Raw genomic sequence first — 18,098 nt, 5'->3', positions numbered from 1 at the left:
TGTTATTTGGATTATGTCAACAGTGTTTACATAGTCACTACAGTCTGGAGAACTAAAATAAATAGTTTTCCTTTTCACAGGGGAAATTTTCCTGTTCCACAGAAATGTATTTTTATCATATTCTAGATTTTTAACATTAGAAAACATCTTGTAGCAAATCTCACTTTAAGATACATGGATCTTATTCTGATGCTGATGGAAGTGCACTGGATCAGCTGTCAGCAGATGGTGTGGTGGAAACAGCACTGCTGATATTTTCTCCAAGTTGATCCTTGAATGTTGAACTACAGCGCTCAAATCTATCCTGTAATTATGTACTGCAGGGTTACCATATGAGTATTGTCAGCAGCTGTGGCCCAAAAAAAGAAGACTGTGTGGTTTCTAGAGTTTTTATAACCTTATCCCTTGGTCTTAAGACCAAGATACCATAAAGTAAGTTCCAGAGCATTTATAGCTCTGCCACTGTCACTTAATGTGGAGATTTTCTTGTTATGTCAAGATAAACAAATCTATCTATACCTCAGAAACATCAGTGCCCAATAATGGAAAAATCTATGGAAATTTATCATATTTATGAGTCTAAATTTTCCTCTTATTGTAATGGGGAACCTGGTGAATGGTACTTCTCATTGCATCTCACCATTTAACTAATGGATGGTGCAAATGTTAAGAAAGGAACTACAGAGTGAAATGCTTTCTTAGAAAGGAATCACCTTTTCCCCCACAGTTGTGTCAACTTAAAAGATTTTTTTTTAAATATAAAAACTGAAAAATATTTATTAATTTACTAATACTATACTATTTTTCTTTAAGGGTACTTTTAGCTAAAATTCCTATCTGGAATACATTATTGCAGATTTTCAGTGCTGATTCTATGCTTTTGATCCTGTGATACTTGGAACACTTGAAAGCTGCACAGACAGAATAAATAATCTTGGGACACTTCCCAACATGAGAATTAAGTAATTTTCTAATGTGATAATAAAAAATCAAAAAAAAAGGTGAGGCTAAGCAGGGCAGCAGAATTTTCTAGAATGGATTTGAGCATTCAGTTTGTTGTTCAGACCTGGTATATAACTGTCAGTAATGAACCAGCTCCTTTGCCACACAAATAACTGACCTCGAGTGAAGCGAGTAAGGAACAAAAAGTTTTTCCCAAAGTCCTTGAGATATATCACAGGACACAATTTATTTAGCACCTCTCTCAAAAAGGATACTCCAAACCATCTAGTTGCCATGGTCCATCAGGATATTTCTTAAACCAAGGTATCTAGGAAAATACCCAGATTCTAATGTTTGATGGGGATGATGTCATCTGACAGGCCTTTACCACACAGCACTGCAGCTTCTCTGCTACTTTCATAGAGATGGGTGTCCAGTAGTTCAGAGAAAATCCAAACTGTCCTATCTGGGGAGGGAAGGTCATGGAATGGCTTTGTCATTCTCTCTTATTTCTTGGAGAAATGATCACTTCATTACAGAGGGTTTTTCTGAGTATCTGGAGATAGAAAAGTTTCTGTATGAAGTTATCAAAATTACAAACATCCTACATATATATGAGTCATAATTTGACTGAATGAAGTTACAAAAGTAAAAAGCTAAAATAAACAGCTATGGTATATAGAAAATTACTCTTCTCCAAATATGCAGTCACAGGCACATGATGTAAAATATTTCAACTTAAAGGAAAATGAGTTTAGGAACAATTCACAAAACAGTTTGGAAATTCTAGTGTGGATAACAGGAGAAACAAAAATTCACAGATATTTTTAAAAGATTTTTAAAGATAATAACACAATTAAAAAATGTACAAAAATTATAGGTTTACTGCAATAAGGCTTGGATTTCATAGTACTAATGAAAAACGTTCTCTCGGGCCTTTCATGAATCTTTATGCAGTGTTCCTATAGCTCAAGGATGACTATTCAATTCTGTTTGGCTTATTTAGGACCCTTAACACAACATATTACTTGAGTCTTCAAAGCAAGGTCCCTTCCTGACAGAAAAATTGTATTTTGCTGTCACAAACAATTACAAGTGTACGTCTGTGAAAATGTTCCAAATTTCAGTGGCATAATTTATTTTAGACAGTAAATCACTGAGATGTCCCCTTGGACAGCCAGAATACAGGGGTCAGATTTATGAGAGATTCCAGTGAATTCCTAAGACCTGAAGGAAAATGTAAATGTCTATCCTGGAAGTTCCCAAGGCCAGGTTGGACCTCGAGCAGCCTGGTTGAGGGGAAGGTGTCCCTGTCCATGGCAGGGGGGTTGGAACTGCACTCCAAGGTCCTTTTCATCCCAAAGCATTTTATGATACTCTATGATGATGATGATGATTCTTCTACCTTGTTTCCTAAGACAACTGGTAAGAAAAAGGGCATTTGAGGAAAACAAGGTATTTTCTTTATTCTGTTGTTGACTTTCCAATTTCAGTTAAGGTCTTTACCATTCTCTAAGCAAACACCATTAATAAGAGAAAGCCTGTAACTCTGGTGACAACAGTCCTCAGGAAATCACACTAAGATTTCATTTAAAGCTAAATCTGCAGTTTTTCTTCATAAGAGAAATATCTCTTATGCAAGTATAATCATGCCCCTGAATAAGAATGTTTAGTCTTTGTGTTCTTTCTTACCTAAGTTTGCCATCCCCATTAGCATAAATTCCTCATTTTTAGCAAATAAAATGCATTTTTTATGAGTTAATCTGTATAGAGCCAGAACATCAGGAAACAGCAACTGTGTGTTATTCTAGCAAAGGCAAATAATACTCTATGGAAAGCTCTGCTAACTTGAGCTGAGATATAAACAAAGGAACTCGAAACCAAAAAGTAGTAGGACAGAAAACTATGAGAAGGCAGTACCACCACTACTACAGAAAGGACATTTATAAGTGTCCTTCTACCCAGGTTCTTTTCACTGTCTTCCTAAATTCCTACCTGGAGTTCTCTGTTTTGTTGAAGATTCAGTGTTCACTTCTAGTTGTTGGCTTCCAGGAATGATATGGGGACTAGACTCATTTAACCAATCCCTGAAAAATACAAATCAAAATACCATTTATAAAAACAGAGTTTGTGTTCCATTTTTTTCTAATTATTTTGATTATTTAAAAAAATAAAAATCAAAAGAAATTGCAGGTTGTCAAGTGTTCTGAAACAAAACCAAGCTGGATTTTATTATAAAAAGAAACTTTACAGTTAATAGAATTAATAAATGTTAAGGTTTTCTTCCTTCTTTAGCCTTTTCACCTGTTCTGTTCACTTTAAAATCTGTGGTTTAAGTCAGGTTTGCTTTTCAGATTTCAGCTGCTGTGGCTCTCTCACCACAGGGTGTGCAGGAGGTGTGATCCCTAACACACAGAGTTTTCCTCTGAAGGACCCATCAGTCCTTTTCTGAAGAATAAAGGCTTGGAATGAACAACCTGTGGAGTCAATTTGATTAAAAATCCTTACCCCCCTCTAAAGAAAGATGCTCAAAGATAATCACAAGAAGTGTTTGGTTTGGTTACTACTGACTTGGCAGTGCTTGGTGCCCCTGCAATAGGGTGACACAGAACATGGTGTAACATTCCCTGTCTGGATGGGTGGTGAGTTAGAGCTGAGATGGGAAATGGGTGCCACTAACAGTTTTCTGAAGAGGAAACTCTGGATTGAGTCTGAATGTTGTTGTAGATATAGGGGGAAAACATTCTTAGGCAAATATAATATAAATAATTCTTTATATCTATTTCCTATTGTTATAAAATCTTGCATGTAATAGAAAAAAATTGTTATTGAACATAACATGATTCTACCTACTGGCAAGACAATACAGAGGACTCATCACAGGTGTCCTATATCTATTTTACTTCTGTAAAAAAAAAGATTTTGATAGGAACTTCATCACAAAGGACAGAGCACTTTCTTCTATTGATGGACAAATTATGTCTCTCCTGGACACTAGTGTCATAGCTTCTAAAAATTATTTTCATGCTATCATACATTCACACAAAGGTCAATGTTCCTTTCATGTACCCCACTTTATGAAGCACTATCTTTGATTTTTACAGCTCAGAGAAAGGAAAACAGAACAGCTGTTTTTATTATTATTATTGTTACAGTTTTTTATTTTAAACTGCAGTGCAGTGACAAAGTCACTATGTACTATATACTATAACTCATGTTATAGTATCTATCAGAGAAAGATAGCCCTGGAAGGACACATGTATGTCACAAAGACTTTCTTTGTTCAGGTGACCATGTCTTGTAATTCTTTTCATGTTTGAAATTAATCTCTGCACACTGTGCATAGCTGGCATTTCCTTAAGACCCCATCCTCTCCTCTCCAGCAGTGAAGAGCTGTGAGACATTAAAGCTTCCATATCATCATTAACTAGGCTGAAAAACTGCAACTCAACACTTGAACACAGAATTTGAGGGACCTCACTGGATAGAACCAGATCCAACATTTTTGACCAACCCATTTCCCTGCAAGGCAAGAGGTATGGAAGGGGATAAATTCCCATATGTTTGCTTCAAGCTGATGGGAACAGTGCAGCTCTAAAGAGTAAATTAAACTTGGTTTGGGATTAATTCAATTTATGTCTGGCTGTTCTAACATCTGGCACAAAAGCATTATGCATGTGAATTTGTGCTACAGGCTGGGGAGATTAGCCAGAGCTGTAGAGGTAACTTCAACATCCATGGTTTTGTCTAAAAGGGATACATTTTTCCAAAGCTTGGCAGATGTCTTTACATTCCAGACTGTAATTGTCTCAACGTGATTGTCCAACACCAAGAAAATAGGTAATACACTTGTATCTTCTGGAAAGCCTTCTGATCTCAGGTACAAGTTACTTCTGTCAGAGAAATCTGGCAAGGCTCAGTCATCTGGTGCAATTGCTAAAATATCCTGACTGCTTTTGTGGTTTTTTTTTAGTTTTTCTCCTGCTTTTGGACTTGTTATTGATTCTATATCATCTCCTGTTGGCATGTGTGCATAATCTGGGTTGAATCTGGGGACAACCACCTATCTGTTTGCAGTCAAAATGGAAAAAACTAATTTTCCGCCTCAGGAAACAGAACAGTTGGTGTAGAAATCCAGCAAGTAGTATGGCAGATTTAAAGGAAGAGATATTGAATTTTCCATTATGTCAAAATGTAAAAAACATGCTTTCAAATTTTCTTACAGCATCATATTATTTTTACATATATGGCCAACTTCTCTTCTGCTGTTCAGCTAAGCCAGTGGGAGCTGGTACAACCAATGCACGGAGCCATGTGCTTGCCTAGACTTCTCATTATTAGCTTTCTGTCACTGTCACCATTTCTGCCTTCCCTGAATGCAGCCAAAGGCTCTTTGTCTGCACCAAAGCTTCAGAAGTTTTTAAGAATAACAGTTAAATGCAGGCTGCTACCCGGTAGCATGGTATAATATATTTTCTGTTCCTGTCCCTTTCATGTGTGGTTTGATCTGCCTGAGAATCAGCCACCATGATCATGAGAATCTGACCACGCTCACAGGATGTGGCTGACAGCACAAAGCAGCAGCTGATTCCCTACAATTGCACTGAAACACAAGGTCAGCAAAGGCAAAGGTGATCTCTCAGAGAAACTGCATCAAATTTAGGGAAGGTAAGGAAGTACTGTGAGTGCTAATCTACACCTCTTCTTCCCAAGGTACCTTTCCTTCCACATTCACTACAGCTTTTGCAAAAGGCAGCAGCTTTTGAGAGCCAGAGAAGAACTAGAAAATTTCTGCTGGGACAACTGCTGAAACAAAAGTGCAAGGAGAGAGAAAGACAGTGCTCACTTCTACAGAGAATTATCTTAGACCAACGAACACAGTTACAAAATATAAAAGCTTTAGAGTACATACGCAGTTCTACCAGTCTGGCATAAACCAGAAGCATGTAAAGAAATGTGTTTTTCAGATGAAACATTTATCAGGGAATTCCTAAAGAAAATAGTACCTGTAAAGCATAGAGGATGTTAGCAAGAAGGGAAGAAAGATAGTAAGGTAATTACCTCCAAGGAAAAGAAAGAGGCAATTCACTTAAAAAAACAATGAGGGAACAAGATAATAATATGTTGTTAAACCAGTATTTGTGCTATATTAATAGGTTTTATTACCCAGGAAACTGATGAATTTTAGTTTGAAGTCTCATATCTGGAAGATCTGCATGAAATATTAAGTGTAAGGAGTCAGAGATGGGATGATTTTTTGAGTAGCTGGGTGATTTTATCTTTGATTTTATCCTTCATTTATTTGAGTCAAGTATTATATAAAAGTGTTCGGTTTTATATTCGTACTTATTTTGATGTATCTCAATAAATGAATGATTACTTTTTCTAGGAGGTGCAAGTGTAAGACCTAATGATTTTGATGGTTCTAGAAGGAGGCAAAGAAGTTTTTTATCAATGACAGAAGCAACAGAGATGTGTTGGAAAGTTTAATATTTCCTATTAAGACAGTCTTGATTCAGTTAATATTTTTTCTCTCAGTGTCCAAGAAAAAGAAATAGTTTTGCTCTTCAACCCCCTCTCATCAAGATGCATAATCATAACATTACAGCATTAGGGTTTCATTGCTGACTTAGGATTACTTTATAGGATAAAACATTTTACACAATATGTATTAAAAACTGGTTTACTACTTCTGTAAGTTATTTAGCAAAGTCTAAATTAACCTCCTAAAATCTTGATGATAATTTAAAAAAAAAAAAATCTCATGAGTGCTGAAATCTTCCTGGTTAAATTACACTAGAGATTAAGTGCTGGCAGTTGGTGGATAAACTTCTGAGGAGTGGGTTTACAGTGGGAATTCTGACAGATGCTGCAGCTGAGCAATCACACCAAACTTTCCATAGTAAAATCTGCAGTTGCTTTGAGGAAGCAACTAAAGCATGGGTGTGTATGTGTAGGACAGAGGGTTTCAGTGAATTTTAGCAAAGCATCCTGAAAAATGTGTTAGACCTTGACAAAAAGGTCAAGGACTAGCATGGACGCAACTTGACAATATTCTGAGAAACACAGGCTGTGGTCTGTGCTCCTGTTTATTGTGGTTTCATTCTGAGTGAATAAAGAATATATATTTTTTTATTAAAGAAGCTAGTTTATCTCATTAAAGCAGAAAAGCTAATCACACATTCTGACTAATTAAAACCACTCTATTTATGCTATCAATGCCTCCAGCTGCAATCAATACAATGAATGTGCAATAAACCATCTAGAGTTTCCTGATAACAGTGTGGAATGCCAAATATTGTATTTTGACATTGTGAGCTGCATTGTAGGAGGGCTCAGAATAGGTTCCACACACACTCAACAGTATCATGTACCTTTAGGGCTTGCACCAAAATTCTTCATTATTCTGAAAGCTACTCTCCACACCAAAATATAATGCAAATATACTCTTGTTACATTTTTCTTAAAAAAATATTACTTAAAAATTATTTAAAAATACTTGCAGATAATAGTGCTCATATAGTGAAATGTCACATGACAGCTAAATTGTGATGGAAAGCAAAAGAATGCTTTTGACTTATGAACATAATTTTCAGTTTTATGACAGTATGTTAAATTTTGCAGAAAAAAGGCCTCCATCAGCAAAGTCTGTTGAGAAAATTAGTGATGCTTTATTAAGTAGCACTTATCAATGACAATGTATTAAAATTATTACCATCAACAGAAATCCTTAGAATCAGAAGTTTTTCACTGAAATCTTAATGAACACCTTTCATACTTTGATTTTTTCACAGATACTTTTGCAGACTGGGAGACTGAGAAAATGTCAAATCACTTAGAATAAAGATTTTTAATATTGCACTGTCTTGAGATAGCATACTTTATTGCATTTCTTTTGGATTGCATTTAATTTGTATTACTTAAATCAATGTGATCATTTAATACACTTTATTAAAAAGATTAAAATGCTTCAAAGTTTTAGTATGATTTTGTCCAACAATCTATACCAAAATTAAAAGGAGTATTTGTTCAGCCTTGTAGTCTACTGCAGAAGTGCAAGGCAAGGGCTCCATTATATCAAATCAGGGAATGAAAAACCAGCATTAGTTTTGTGTCATTACGAACACATCAGATTGACAATCTATTCAGCACCTGAAGGGTACAATCACTAAAAGCACAAAAGATTGTATTTAACTGCATCTACTTAGTGAATCTTTATGAACTCGACAGGAGAATGGACTTGTGCCTGGGTGAAGTAAGAGAAGCACATTTGCTGAACTGTGTTTTTACAGTGGATTATTTGACTAACTGTGGATGGCCAGAAAATGTCAATGTATGAATCAACTGTAAAAATATTTTAACAAAAAAAGGACCAATTCCTGACATCTTGTGTAGCTATCAATTTAAATCTCAGTGCATACTTCTGCTGTATTAGGAATATTTAATATCATGTGAAGCAAATCCTGCTGCAAATGCTAAAAGTGCATAAGTGATATCTTACCATGGTGCACTGAATGCAGAGTGCCAGCTCCCATCTAAAGCATGATCCAGTTCTGCTAAGACAGAGATTTAATTTCCTCCTGTTTTTAATTTTATCTATTTAAGAAAGCTTAGTAGAGACTATCTCTGTTCTTAGATAAATAAAAAGTCACCTGGCTTTGTAAAACCCCTCATCTATTCCCTGATCCAAACCTCTTTTGGAACATGAGTTGCTGGTTAGGCTCCTCTAGATTAAAAGATGTGAATTTTCAATTATTTCCATATCTCATCAGCTTCAGGCACATGTGTAACTTAAGCCACATTACCTACACACACCTCTTTTGTTTCTGCTTTGTCACATGTTAATCCTGCATGGTGGAAGGTTTGGGGTTATGGGGAAATAAATTCTTCAATAATAGCTTCAGTAGTGAAGCAAGGACTTTTGTAGGCTATTAATAATGAGATTAGTTTGATGTATGTACAAAATGCAATTATTATTTGAAAATATGTTGAAACTAATTTCAGGTCCTGCCACTACATATGACTGTAATAATTATGAAATCACCTGAGCTTTAATTTGTCCATTATTGTATCTAAAATGCTTTAAACAATTCAAGTTCTTGAAAATGTGTTTTTCCATAAAAATTCCATAAACTAACACAAATTTAGTATTAATTTATACCTCAATAACTGTTCAGTGCTACTCAGTTCCAGGTGGGGAAGCCAGCATTTTTTAAATGAAAAACTGAGTGAGCTCACAGAAGCAGAAGATATACTACCAGAAGAATACAGAGTATACTTATCCATAAAAATAAAGTATTTTTGAATGCATATTTTAACAAAAATCTTGAAAAATAACATAAATATATATCTTCCTATGACTTTGCATGAATTGAAAGTTCTATTTTGAATAGTATTTAAGGGCAATCTGGAAATACATTGATGATTTTTTTAAGAAAAGGAAGCCATGAGCAAAAATTGTGTTATTTTCCTGGAGTGCTACTGTAATTTCAAGATATCATTAAATCAGCACAAAGCAACACTTATCATTTCCTGCACATTTTTCATAGTGAGCTGCATTCTGACTATGAGTAATCTGTTAATCTGTTCTTTGCCTCACAATCTGTCAAAGTGACAGATTCATTCCATCCCTAATACATAATATCTTCATTTACTGTATGCCTTACAGGAACTTTCTCTTTTTTCCAAGCACTAAGATTGAGAAAATCACAAGCATGCTTAGAAAATGCCTTTTCCCTTCCTCCAAACCACTTCAGCAAGTCCATTTTGCCAATCACTGCACTTCAAATGGAGGCAGAGACCTCCTTAAAAGCTAAATAATTTAATTGTCTATGAGATCATAAAAAGTACAAGTGCAACTGTGCAGGGAACACTTGAATCTGCTCTTAAAGTCTTAAATCTCTAAATGAACTACCTTAGGGGTGCTAGACTGGATTCAAGGATAACAAAGGAGATGTGAATTCTACTTATCAAACAAGATATTTAGATAAGGTTAGGTGCTACTACAGGGACGTACACTATGATCATGGTGTTTGCTGAAAATCTGACCTGTTAATGCTTTCCAGTTATTCTTTCATTATCAAAGCTGAAATGATACCTTTGTGAAGGTTATTAAAACCATACACGGTCATCTACATCTAAAAATATGAATGACCTGAATTTGGAGGTTTAACAGCTTAGCAATTAATATATTTTGCTATTTAGTTGGTTTTGTAGTTAAATATATGAAATTGCTATCATATCTTCTGTTAAATGGAAGGAACATTTATTTTTACTTAAAGACTGAACCTTTAGATCATCACTATGTTAGCTTGCTGGCTAGATTATAGTCTTGATACTCACTAGCAATATAAATGGCACAAGTAGAGAAAACCAGTGTTTTAACACCTGATGTAAGTCAAGTACTAGCTTGTTCTTCCTTGATAGTTGTGATTCATTTATCAGAAGATCAGCTGTATACATTGGAAGTAATGAATTTGAAAAGGTGTGTCAAAATTCCTTTGTGTTAATCTAACCTGAGCAAGTAAATTCTAGTAACCACATTAGATAGTCACTGATCAGTGAATCAAATGGATTTTCACATTTAATGAAGTGTCTGTTAGGTAGGATGGACTTATTTTTTGGCATATTTTTAACAATAATTTTTTTTAAAGAAATTACATTTTACTGTTCTACCAGTTCAGGAAACACCTGCATCTAGTGGCTTAGAAGTCATGTTGCAATCAAAGTAATTCCTTTTTCCATAATCAGCAACCAACAGCATCTGACTGTTCTGTGCAGTTCCCAAGGCTCTCAGAGTTTTCAGAAGATGGACTAAGATCTTTGGTGCTGGCTTGTGGCTGGACCAAAGCAACCTGTCACCCACAAACACTGGAGATGCCCTGGAAAAAGCCACAGGGGTAAAGGGCCGTAGCAACAGCTCAGCTGAGCATGGAAAGAGAGATTGCAACAGTCTGGGAATGGGGACCTTGTCCTTTCAATCTGACATATCTGAGAGGCAAAATCTTTTACTGCCTATTCTCCATCTTTACATATAAGCATGGCCTTTGCTTGAATGGCCCAGGAATATCCAAAAAAAGTGTGCAACCAATAAAACTATTCTCAGTAAATCCTGAAGCTAAAAAAAAAAAAAAAAAAAAAAAAAAAAGGAGAGTTGTTCTTGGATTGCTAGCCACGTGGTCCTCCAGAACCTTTCTGCAACTCAGCTTTTTAGCATCATGATTAAAAAACCATGTAACCTCTTCAATTAGATGGTTCCTGTGTCATTTGCTTCTTTTGTCGTGTTCTTTTTCATGCACATTATTGCCCGACAAATGCAGCAGAACTTTGCTAATTCAGATTAACAACTGGGAGATCTACTGCAAATTACTCTATTTTGTGGGTAAGTAACTGAACAAGTAAAATAAAAACCGAAGTACATTTTGTGATACATAGTTCTTGTTCACTTGTTTTGACAACTCTTGTGTAATTTTATATTACTTCATAATGCAATATTGTCTGCTTTGCAGAAGTAATGGTGTTGTATGATCTTATAATGAATCATAAGAATAAATATGTGCTTTGTTTGAAAAACTCAGTCTTTAAATGTGCTTCTTAACCAGGTTATTCTGTTATTCAAACCTTTGCATGGAAATACAAAGGCCTCTTGTGCCTGAATTTCACACCCTGCATGAGGGAGAAGCTCTGTTGTAGTGCAAATAAATGTTATAGCTACAATCCCTCTTTTACTGCACCATTTCCTAGGAGAGTTTAATTTTACAGAACCTCTCAATGGTATAATAACACATGCACCAGCTATTGGAATGTTTAGTTTTCATCTGGGATGGATTAGAGTACTTGAATGGTAGTCTCATGGCTGAAGATACTTTTAATATTTGAAAATTTAGAGCTGATGTGTTTTTATGCTGGAATCACTGATATTATGGAAATTATGCAAATTTCAGCTACCATGATAATGGCAATATATATGGTAACGATAGGTTCTAAAAAAAAACTTCTCTAGAAGAAAAATTCAAAGAAAGAGAAAGAAATAATTTATTCCCTAAAACCAACAGCGTGGTTAGAATGCACAGAAAGAGGTGTTCATTATATTTACCTATAATTTATAACTAACATACCTAAATTTTACCAGTCATCAAGTTTGAATCTAATTAAAAGATAGTTTTAGTTAAAGGTACATGTTCATGCATTTCATGATTCATTACCTAAAGTGCTATGCATGCATATCTTTACAAAAATAAGAAAATCGCATTGTTGGGTAAAGTAGCAACTGAGGATTTGGGTTCTGTTTCTTTCCTTAAGGTAAAAAAAACAATTTAAAAAAAAAGTTATTGTCTTCTCAAACACACCACTCTCCATATCATTGAAACATTTTGTGGTGACAAATATCAGATCTATAACATTTACCATAAAAGGGATGAAAATATTATTTACTTTTCTTTGGGTTGATTGTGTTTAGGTTTTTTTGATTGTAGCAGAAAGAATAATGATGACATCCCAATCAACCTGACTTAACAAATGTGGGTTACAATGACAAGACAACCTGCTTTAGTCAGCTCATACCAAGCCCACATGAAGGGAGGTAGGTGTTTCTTAATTATTTGTCAGAGGCTGTGGGCTAAAATCAGCTAATTTGAGGTAGAAGAAACTGAAAAAGAAACATCTGGGTAAAACCTAATTCAAAATTTGTTTTTTGCCATGCTCATTTGGCAATAAGTTATTTAAGTAAAATAAACTCCTTGTGAAAGGATACTCAATTAAATATTGAAATATTTGTGCTCTACTTTAGTGCAGTTTCTGGGGAACAACTGTTTGAACAAGAGGAACAAATTTTATTGGTAGTTTGGGAAGAGTTGAGTAGGATGCCAAGACAGGATCTAGTGAGGCAATGTTTATAAAGATAGGGGTTTCCTAATAAGTTGAAACCTTTCTCTAAGGCAGAAAAAGAATCTTTTATCAGAAATAAATTTTCTGGAGATCATCTTTAGAAGCTTATAAAAGTCTATTAATGAATTAGGTTCAAGAGATCTTTTTCAGAGAGCAACTCTGCATATCACAGTTCAGTATGGCTGAAATTCTAGAACACTTACTATCTTCCAGGATTTCCTTTAGTGCAACTTCTATGATGCACAAATAGTTTGGAGGACAAAATCTTACTAAGCAGATGCCGGTTATATAGCAAAACGTAGTCCTTGCAGTGGAGGAAGAAGCAACACAGATAGTTACAGCTCCCTATTTGCAGAGAAGAAAGCAATTCCCGAGTTCTGGCAGCAGCACATCAGTTGTGGGAATTGCATGGCCAGGGCCAGAACACCGCACATCACCTCATGCTCCTGGCTCTGTAGCCTCTGCACTCAGCTGTCTCCTTTCATTAACTGGTTCTCTGCCTTGCAGAGCAGCACCAGGTGGGGTGATTTGTATGGCAGGAGCAATATTCTTGGCAGACTTATGACCTTTATCCAGAGGAACCAATGGACAATGAGTTGAGCTGAGTCTTTTTATTGACTGAATTTCCATTACCTTCACAGGCTTTCTTTCCTGGCTTGTCCTTTTATCTTATTATGGACAGAACCTACATTTACTGGACAATAGCTTCCACACTGGTCCCCTTTAATTTCCCAGAAAATACCACTAATACACTTTAAGAAATTACTCAAGACCTGTTCTTTACCTCTCTTAACAACAAACTATTTGTTCATTCAGTAAATGCACCATGTAACACTTTATACCATAGCAATTACACCCACACACCTAAAGGGGCTGTATTTCAAATATTCCATGCGTTCCCTACAAAGCTATAGTAGGCTTACAAAGTTTTAGATATTTTCTAGTTGCTTATACAGGATTTGTTAAAATTGCCTTTAACAACAGTTAAGGAACTAAGTTATGGAATTACCATTAATTTTATTTTCACATTGTCTGTGAAAAACATTACAGTTTTCCATTATAAATGAAAGGTAACGATGTGAGTAATGGTATTCGAGTCACATCATCTCCAGTTTTTATATCATGATGCAAACTGACCTCATAATTTTGTCATCTTCTGTATTTACAGCCCAATAATGCTTTTCTGGCAGCTCACAAGGGTTACTGAATTTATGAGGCACTTGCAAGTCAGGTATTTTATGAATACCACCTGCATTTCTCGAAAATTATTTCTAGTAATGTAATGTAAGTCTACTGTGTGTACTGGATTAAAATAGCATAAGAACTAAGTAATAAATTATACTATTTTGTTTTAAATTTTATTATATGGAAATACAAGTTTTCATTGTTGATCATATTAACTTGATATGATCAAACACTTTCTTTTTACAGATAATGGTATTTATTTGTTTTTTCAGTATATAAAATGTACCAAGTACCAAATTGCTTTAGCACATGCATAAAAATAACTTAATAAAACCTGACTTAACCAATATATGGGCAAAAAGAAGACAAGCAATGTAGCTTGCACTAAAATATAGGCAATTATAATGACATCAGAACTATAAAACCAATTTTGGAATCAAGAGTCCAAAGTTCTGTCTCAAGGTACCTCCTGTTTTACTCTGTGTCTTAAGTTAATTATCTCTGTCCACTTGATCCATTCAACAACTTGTAAGGAGATGGTTCTTTAGACAACCATCACCCAAGGCAGAGAGGTCTTCTAGACAAACTACCTTGATTTACATGTGAAAGGGAACAGGAATCCAGGATTAGTCTTTAACTCCAGTAATATATTGGAAATATATGGCCGTGTTTTGCAATAACTGATGCATCTGGGTGAACTGGCACAGAAAGTTTCAGACTGTTCACTTCATAAAATCTAATCAGAAGATTTTGAGTCAATAAAAATATGGATAGCAAGTGAGACAAGTGGCTGAAAACATCTGTGTGAAGAGAAACACATACTGCACAACTGTCTGACAATGAGCTCTCATAAAAAATTTCAGACTGTTGGTAAAATAAAAAGAAATTGTAACTGAAATGTCCTTTCCTCCTATCCTTGCCCTGCAACACACATACATCATCCAGTTAAAACTTGGACAAGCAAAATCCACATTAATGACACCAAGTGAAAGTGAAATAGGACTGCTTTTAAAAATTAGTACACCTCTTGTTCAGGCAGTTAAAAAATTGACAAAGTGATGTTAAGGTTTCACAGTTACAAAGCAGGTCTGAAACTGGATAATTAATCTTGATTGTCTAATAGTCTCAATGTGATTAATTTTCCTTAGCCACCTTCTCCCCTTGTCATCTCATCTTACATTAAAGTCACAGAGATTTTGTTGCTGATTCCAAACAAAACAGATCAAGCTAAAAACCTGACAGATAAAAGATCCTGTAGACAGGATCCCTTTGCTCTACCCCAGAGTGTTGTAAGCCCCTCTCCTATCTGGGCTATCTATTATAAAAAAATCCCCTTTCTTAAAAAGTAGCATTAAAATCTTTTGGAACAAATTGATTCCCTGACACCTACAGTCGCATACAGAATTCTAGTTCTAAGCCTTCAAAGTAAAGAGGGAGAAAGAAATAGATGAGAGTGTATGTATGTGAGATGGGGACGATTTGCTGAATCACACATCAAAGCAGATGTAGGAGCAAGGCCTGTGTCAGATACTTTAAATACACAGTGGTACATCCAAAACATGCAGAATTCAGTTCTGTGTTCCCGGACAGCTCAGACATACTGTAGACAATGACTAAAACGAGCAATAAAGCCCTCTGAGAGGAGGTTGCAATTGAAAAGAGATTGAAGATTAAATCAAAGAGTGTCACATTTAATATTCAGAACACTCTAACTGAATCCTTACTGCCTGGGCTATAAATGGAATCTTACCGTGGGCTGGAATGAGAAAGTGGGCTCATTTCTTTCTGATAGTGATGCTCCTGACTGACGGGCTGTGGAAAACAAAAATAATAGATTGTTTAAAAGTATGTCAGAGATCTGGTATGAGCACATACATTTGAAGCTTCTCATAATAGAATTTTACAGTCTTTTTTCTTATCTGTGAAATTAAAAATGGATATTCTGGTCCTAACTGTACAAAAGTACAACTTTAAAGATGATTCTTGTCTGGGTGGAAATACATATGAATTAAGAAGCCGATCACACAGTTATTTCTCTGCTGCCTGTGAGAGCATTGGGACAGACAGGGAACTTAAGAGATGGAGGGTGGTAAAGTCTTGTCTGACAGAAGAGTCTGGATTGAACATGTGTACAAAGCGTGAGGAAGGATCTCTTGGTGGGACCTGTGCAGAATGAACCATTTTTAAGAGTAGAAAACACCAAGGGAGAGGTGTAAGAGGGCTGGCAGAGCAGGTTAGAAGCAACAATAACAGTAATTTTAGCAGTCCCAAATGAAGGTTACTGAAGCACATATGATTCTCCATGGCATTGCAGCTTTGAAGCCTGGATTAAGCTGTTCATGAATAGCTAACAGTGGACTATATGAATATTAATACAAAATATGATAATTTTCCAGTCAAATCTTACCTACCCATTGTAAGTACATGCCCCAAAAGTTTCAAACTACATTTGGTTTATGACATTAAAAAGAGTTATTTGCAAGAAAGATCAATATTCATAAACTGATGTAAAAATTAAAGAATTCTAAAATCCACAAATACATTTTCTCCCAGAATATATGTAGTTCTATCAGAAGAGACTCCCTGCCATGATCACACACCTCAAAAGCAGTTCTAAACAAATCATTGAAGGAAATGGAAAAGAAGTGAAAATGTAAGCATACATGAATACTTGTACAATTTAGTACATTAAATCCTAAAATGATAAAACGTGTTATGAAATCAATTTTTAAAACAAAAATTAATATACAAATGTGTATGTCCTCATGGTTTCAGAAAATGGAAAGGGATGTTGTAAAATATATGTTCAGGATGAATGACATCCTAGTTACTACCAACTATGACTCACTGCCCAGTGGTGGATAGTGCAATTCCCAGATGATAGCTAGTGGAAGATGAGGACAAGACAGAGAGTGAATAAGTCAGTCTATGAACCAGAATGTCTGTCTAAATAATTTTTAGTCTCATTTCATAGTAAAGAATACTCTGCCTCAGTTTTGCAATTTGACTTGATGTGAACAGATCCCTCCAGGGGTTGTCAAACTGAGCTCACAGTTGGCATAATTCTGGGTTTAAATAACACTCTTGTCTGTCAGACTTCAGTTCTGCCAGACCATTTTTGTGTTAAGTGGCTTTCTTTTCATGAAAAATTAACAAAGGAAGCCAGAAGACCATCCACAAATTAGATATGAACCTGGAAGTAGTCTTTTAAATATTTTTCAGACAAGACTTATGTGACTGAATTTATATTTAGGAAATTCCTTGTGGAACAAGTAAACTTCTCTGTGAGTACTCCTTACTTGAAAGACATGTCTTAGTGGTGGGCATAATTTGGATTCTGCTAATGCAACATTATATCACTATTACACCACTACAAGCTTCCAGGATGCAACAGTGAGCATTTAGGAGACTCTTCCTTCCCCTTTGTATTTCTGACTGAGAAACAGACACCATATGCAGTCAGATATCCTTGTAAGATTCTTGTAGAGATGATCTTTCTCCAGAATGTTTGTGTTGTATCTAAATTAGTGTCTGAAGTGTGGAAACAGCTATCCAAGAAGCTGTATGGGCCAATTCTCTGACAGGGCAAGAAAGTTTTACAGGATCTCTAGAATAAAGCAAGGCATTTAAAAAGAAATGTTTTGTAAGCTTTGCAAATTTTCTTGGATAATGTATATATGTGTGGGTGTAAACTTCACATTAAATTCTGAAATATATAGAACTGTGTCTTTCATAGTGTTGCAAATCCAGCACGGATTTTCACAGATCTTAAGATTTAAGAAAACATTTACGTAAGACATGGTCAAATAAAATATTTTAAAATATTTAGCTCTACATACACATATTATTGAACTGAAACTGTGCCCCTCACACATTTTACAAGGGTTTACAATTCTCCTTCAAAGTAAACCCATTTTAAAGTAGAAGTTTTTCATATTTATAACTGAGGCTGTGCTGGGTAATGTATAATATTCAAAGTGATTTTATTCCTGTTTGGCTGTCATAGTTTACAGCAGCAGCTAAACCACTTACATTTCAACATTTTCTCCTGACAGCATATATTCAGTTCTTGGTAAACTATCATA

General features: G+C 35.3%; 1 protein-coding gene across 5 annotated transcripts in view; it reads right to left on the bottom strand.

Annotated features, from left to right (window-relative positions):
* Positions 1 to 1,164: 1,164 nt before the first annotated feature.
* The window catches only part of CFAP20DC (CFAP20 domain containing), a 72,277-nt gene continuing 55,343 nt past the window's right edge, over positions 1,165 to 18,098 (bottom strand). For all 5 annotated transcript variants that reach the window (XM_086846063.1, XM_086846062.1, XM_086846060.1 and 2 more), the window contains 3 exons: positions 15,764 to 15,825; positions 2,938 to 3,029; positions 1,165 to 1,498 (listed from right to left, as the gene is read on the bottom strand). In XM_086846063.1, coding sequence (XP_086702189.1) covers positions 1,476 to 1,498; positions 2,938 to 3,029; positions 15,764 to 15,825 — 177 coding nt within the window. In that variant the 3' untranslated portion in view covers positions 1,165 to 1,475. The remainder of the gene's footprint in view (positions 1,499 to 2,937; positions 3,030 to 15,763; positions 15,826 to 18,098) is intronic.

This window comes from Cyanistes caeruleus, chromosome 11 (assembly GCF_971803275.1).
Source record: "Cyanistes caeruleus chromosome 11, bCyaCae1.hap1.1, whole genome shotgun sequence".
In the NCBI taxonomy this organism is placed as follows: Eukaryota; Metazoa; Chordata; class Aves; order Passeriformes; family Paridae; genus Cyanistes; species Cyanistes caeruleus.
The sequence above is the reverse complement of the archived record's forward strand: the minus strand, read 5'-3'. Positions and strand labels throughout refer to the sequence as shown.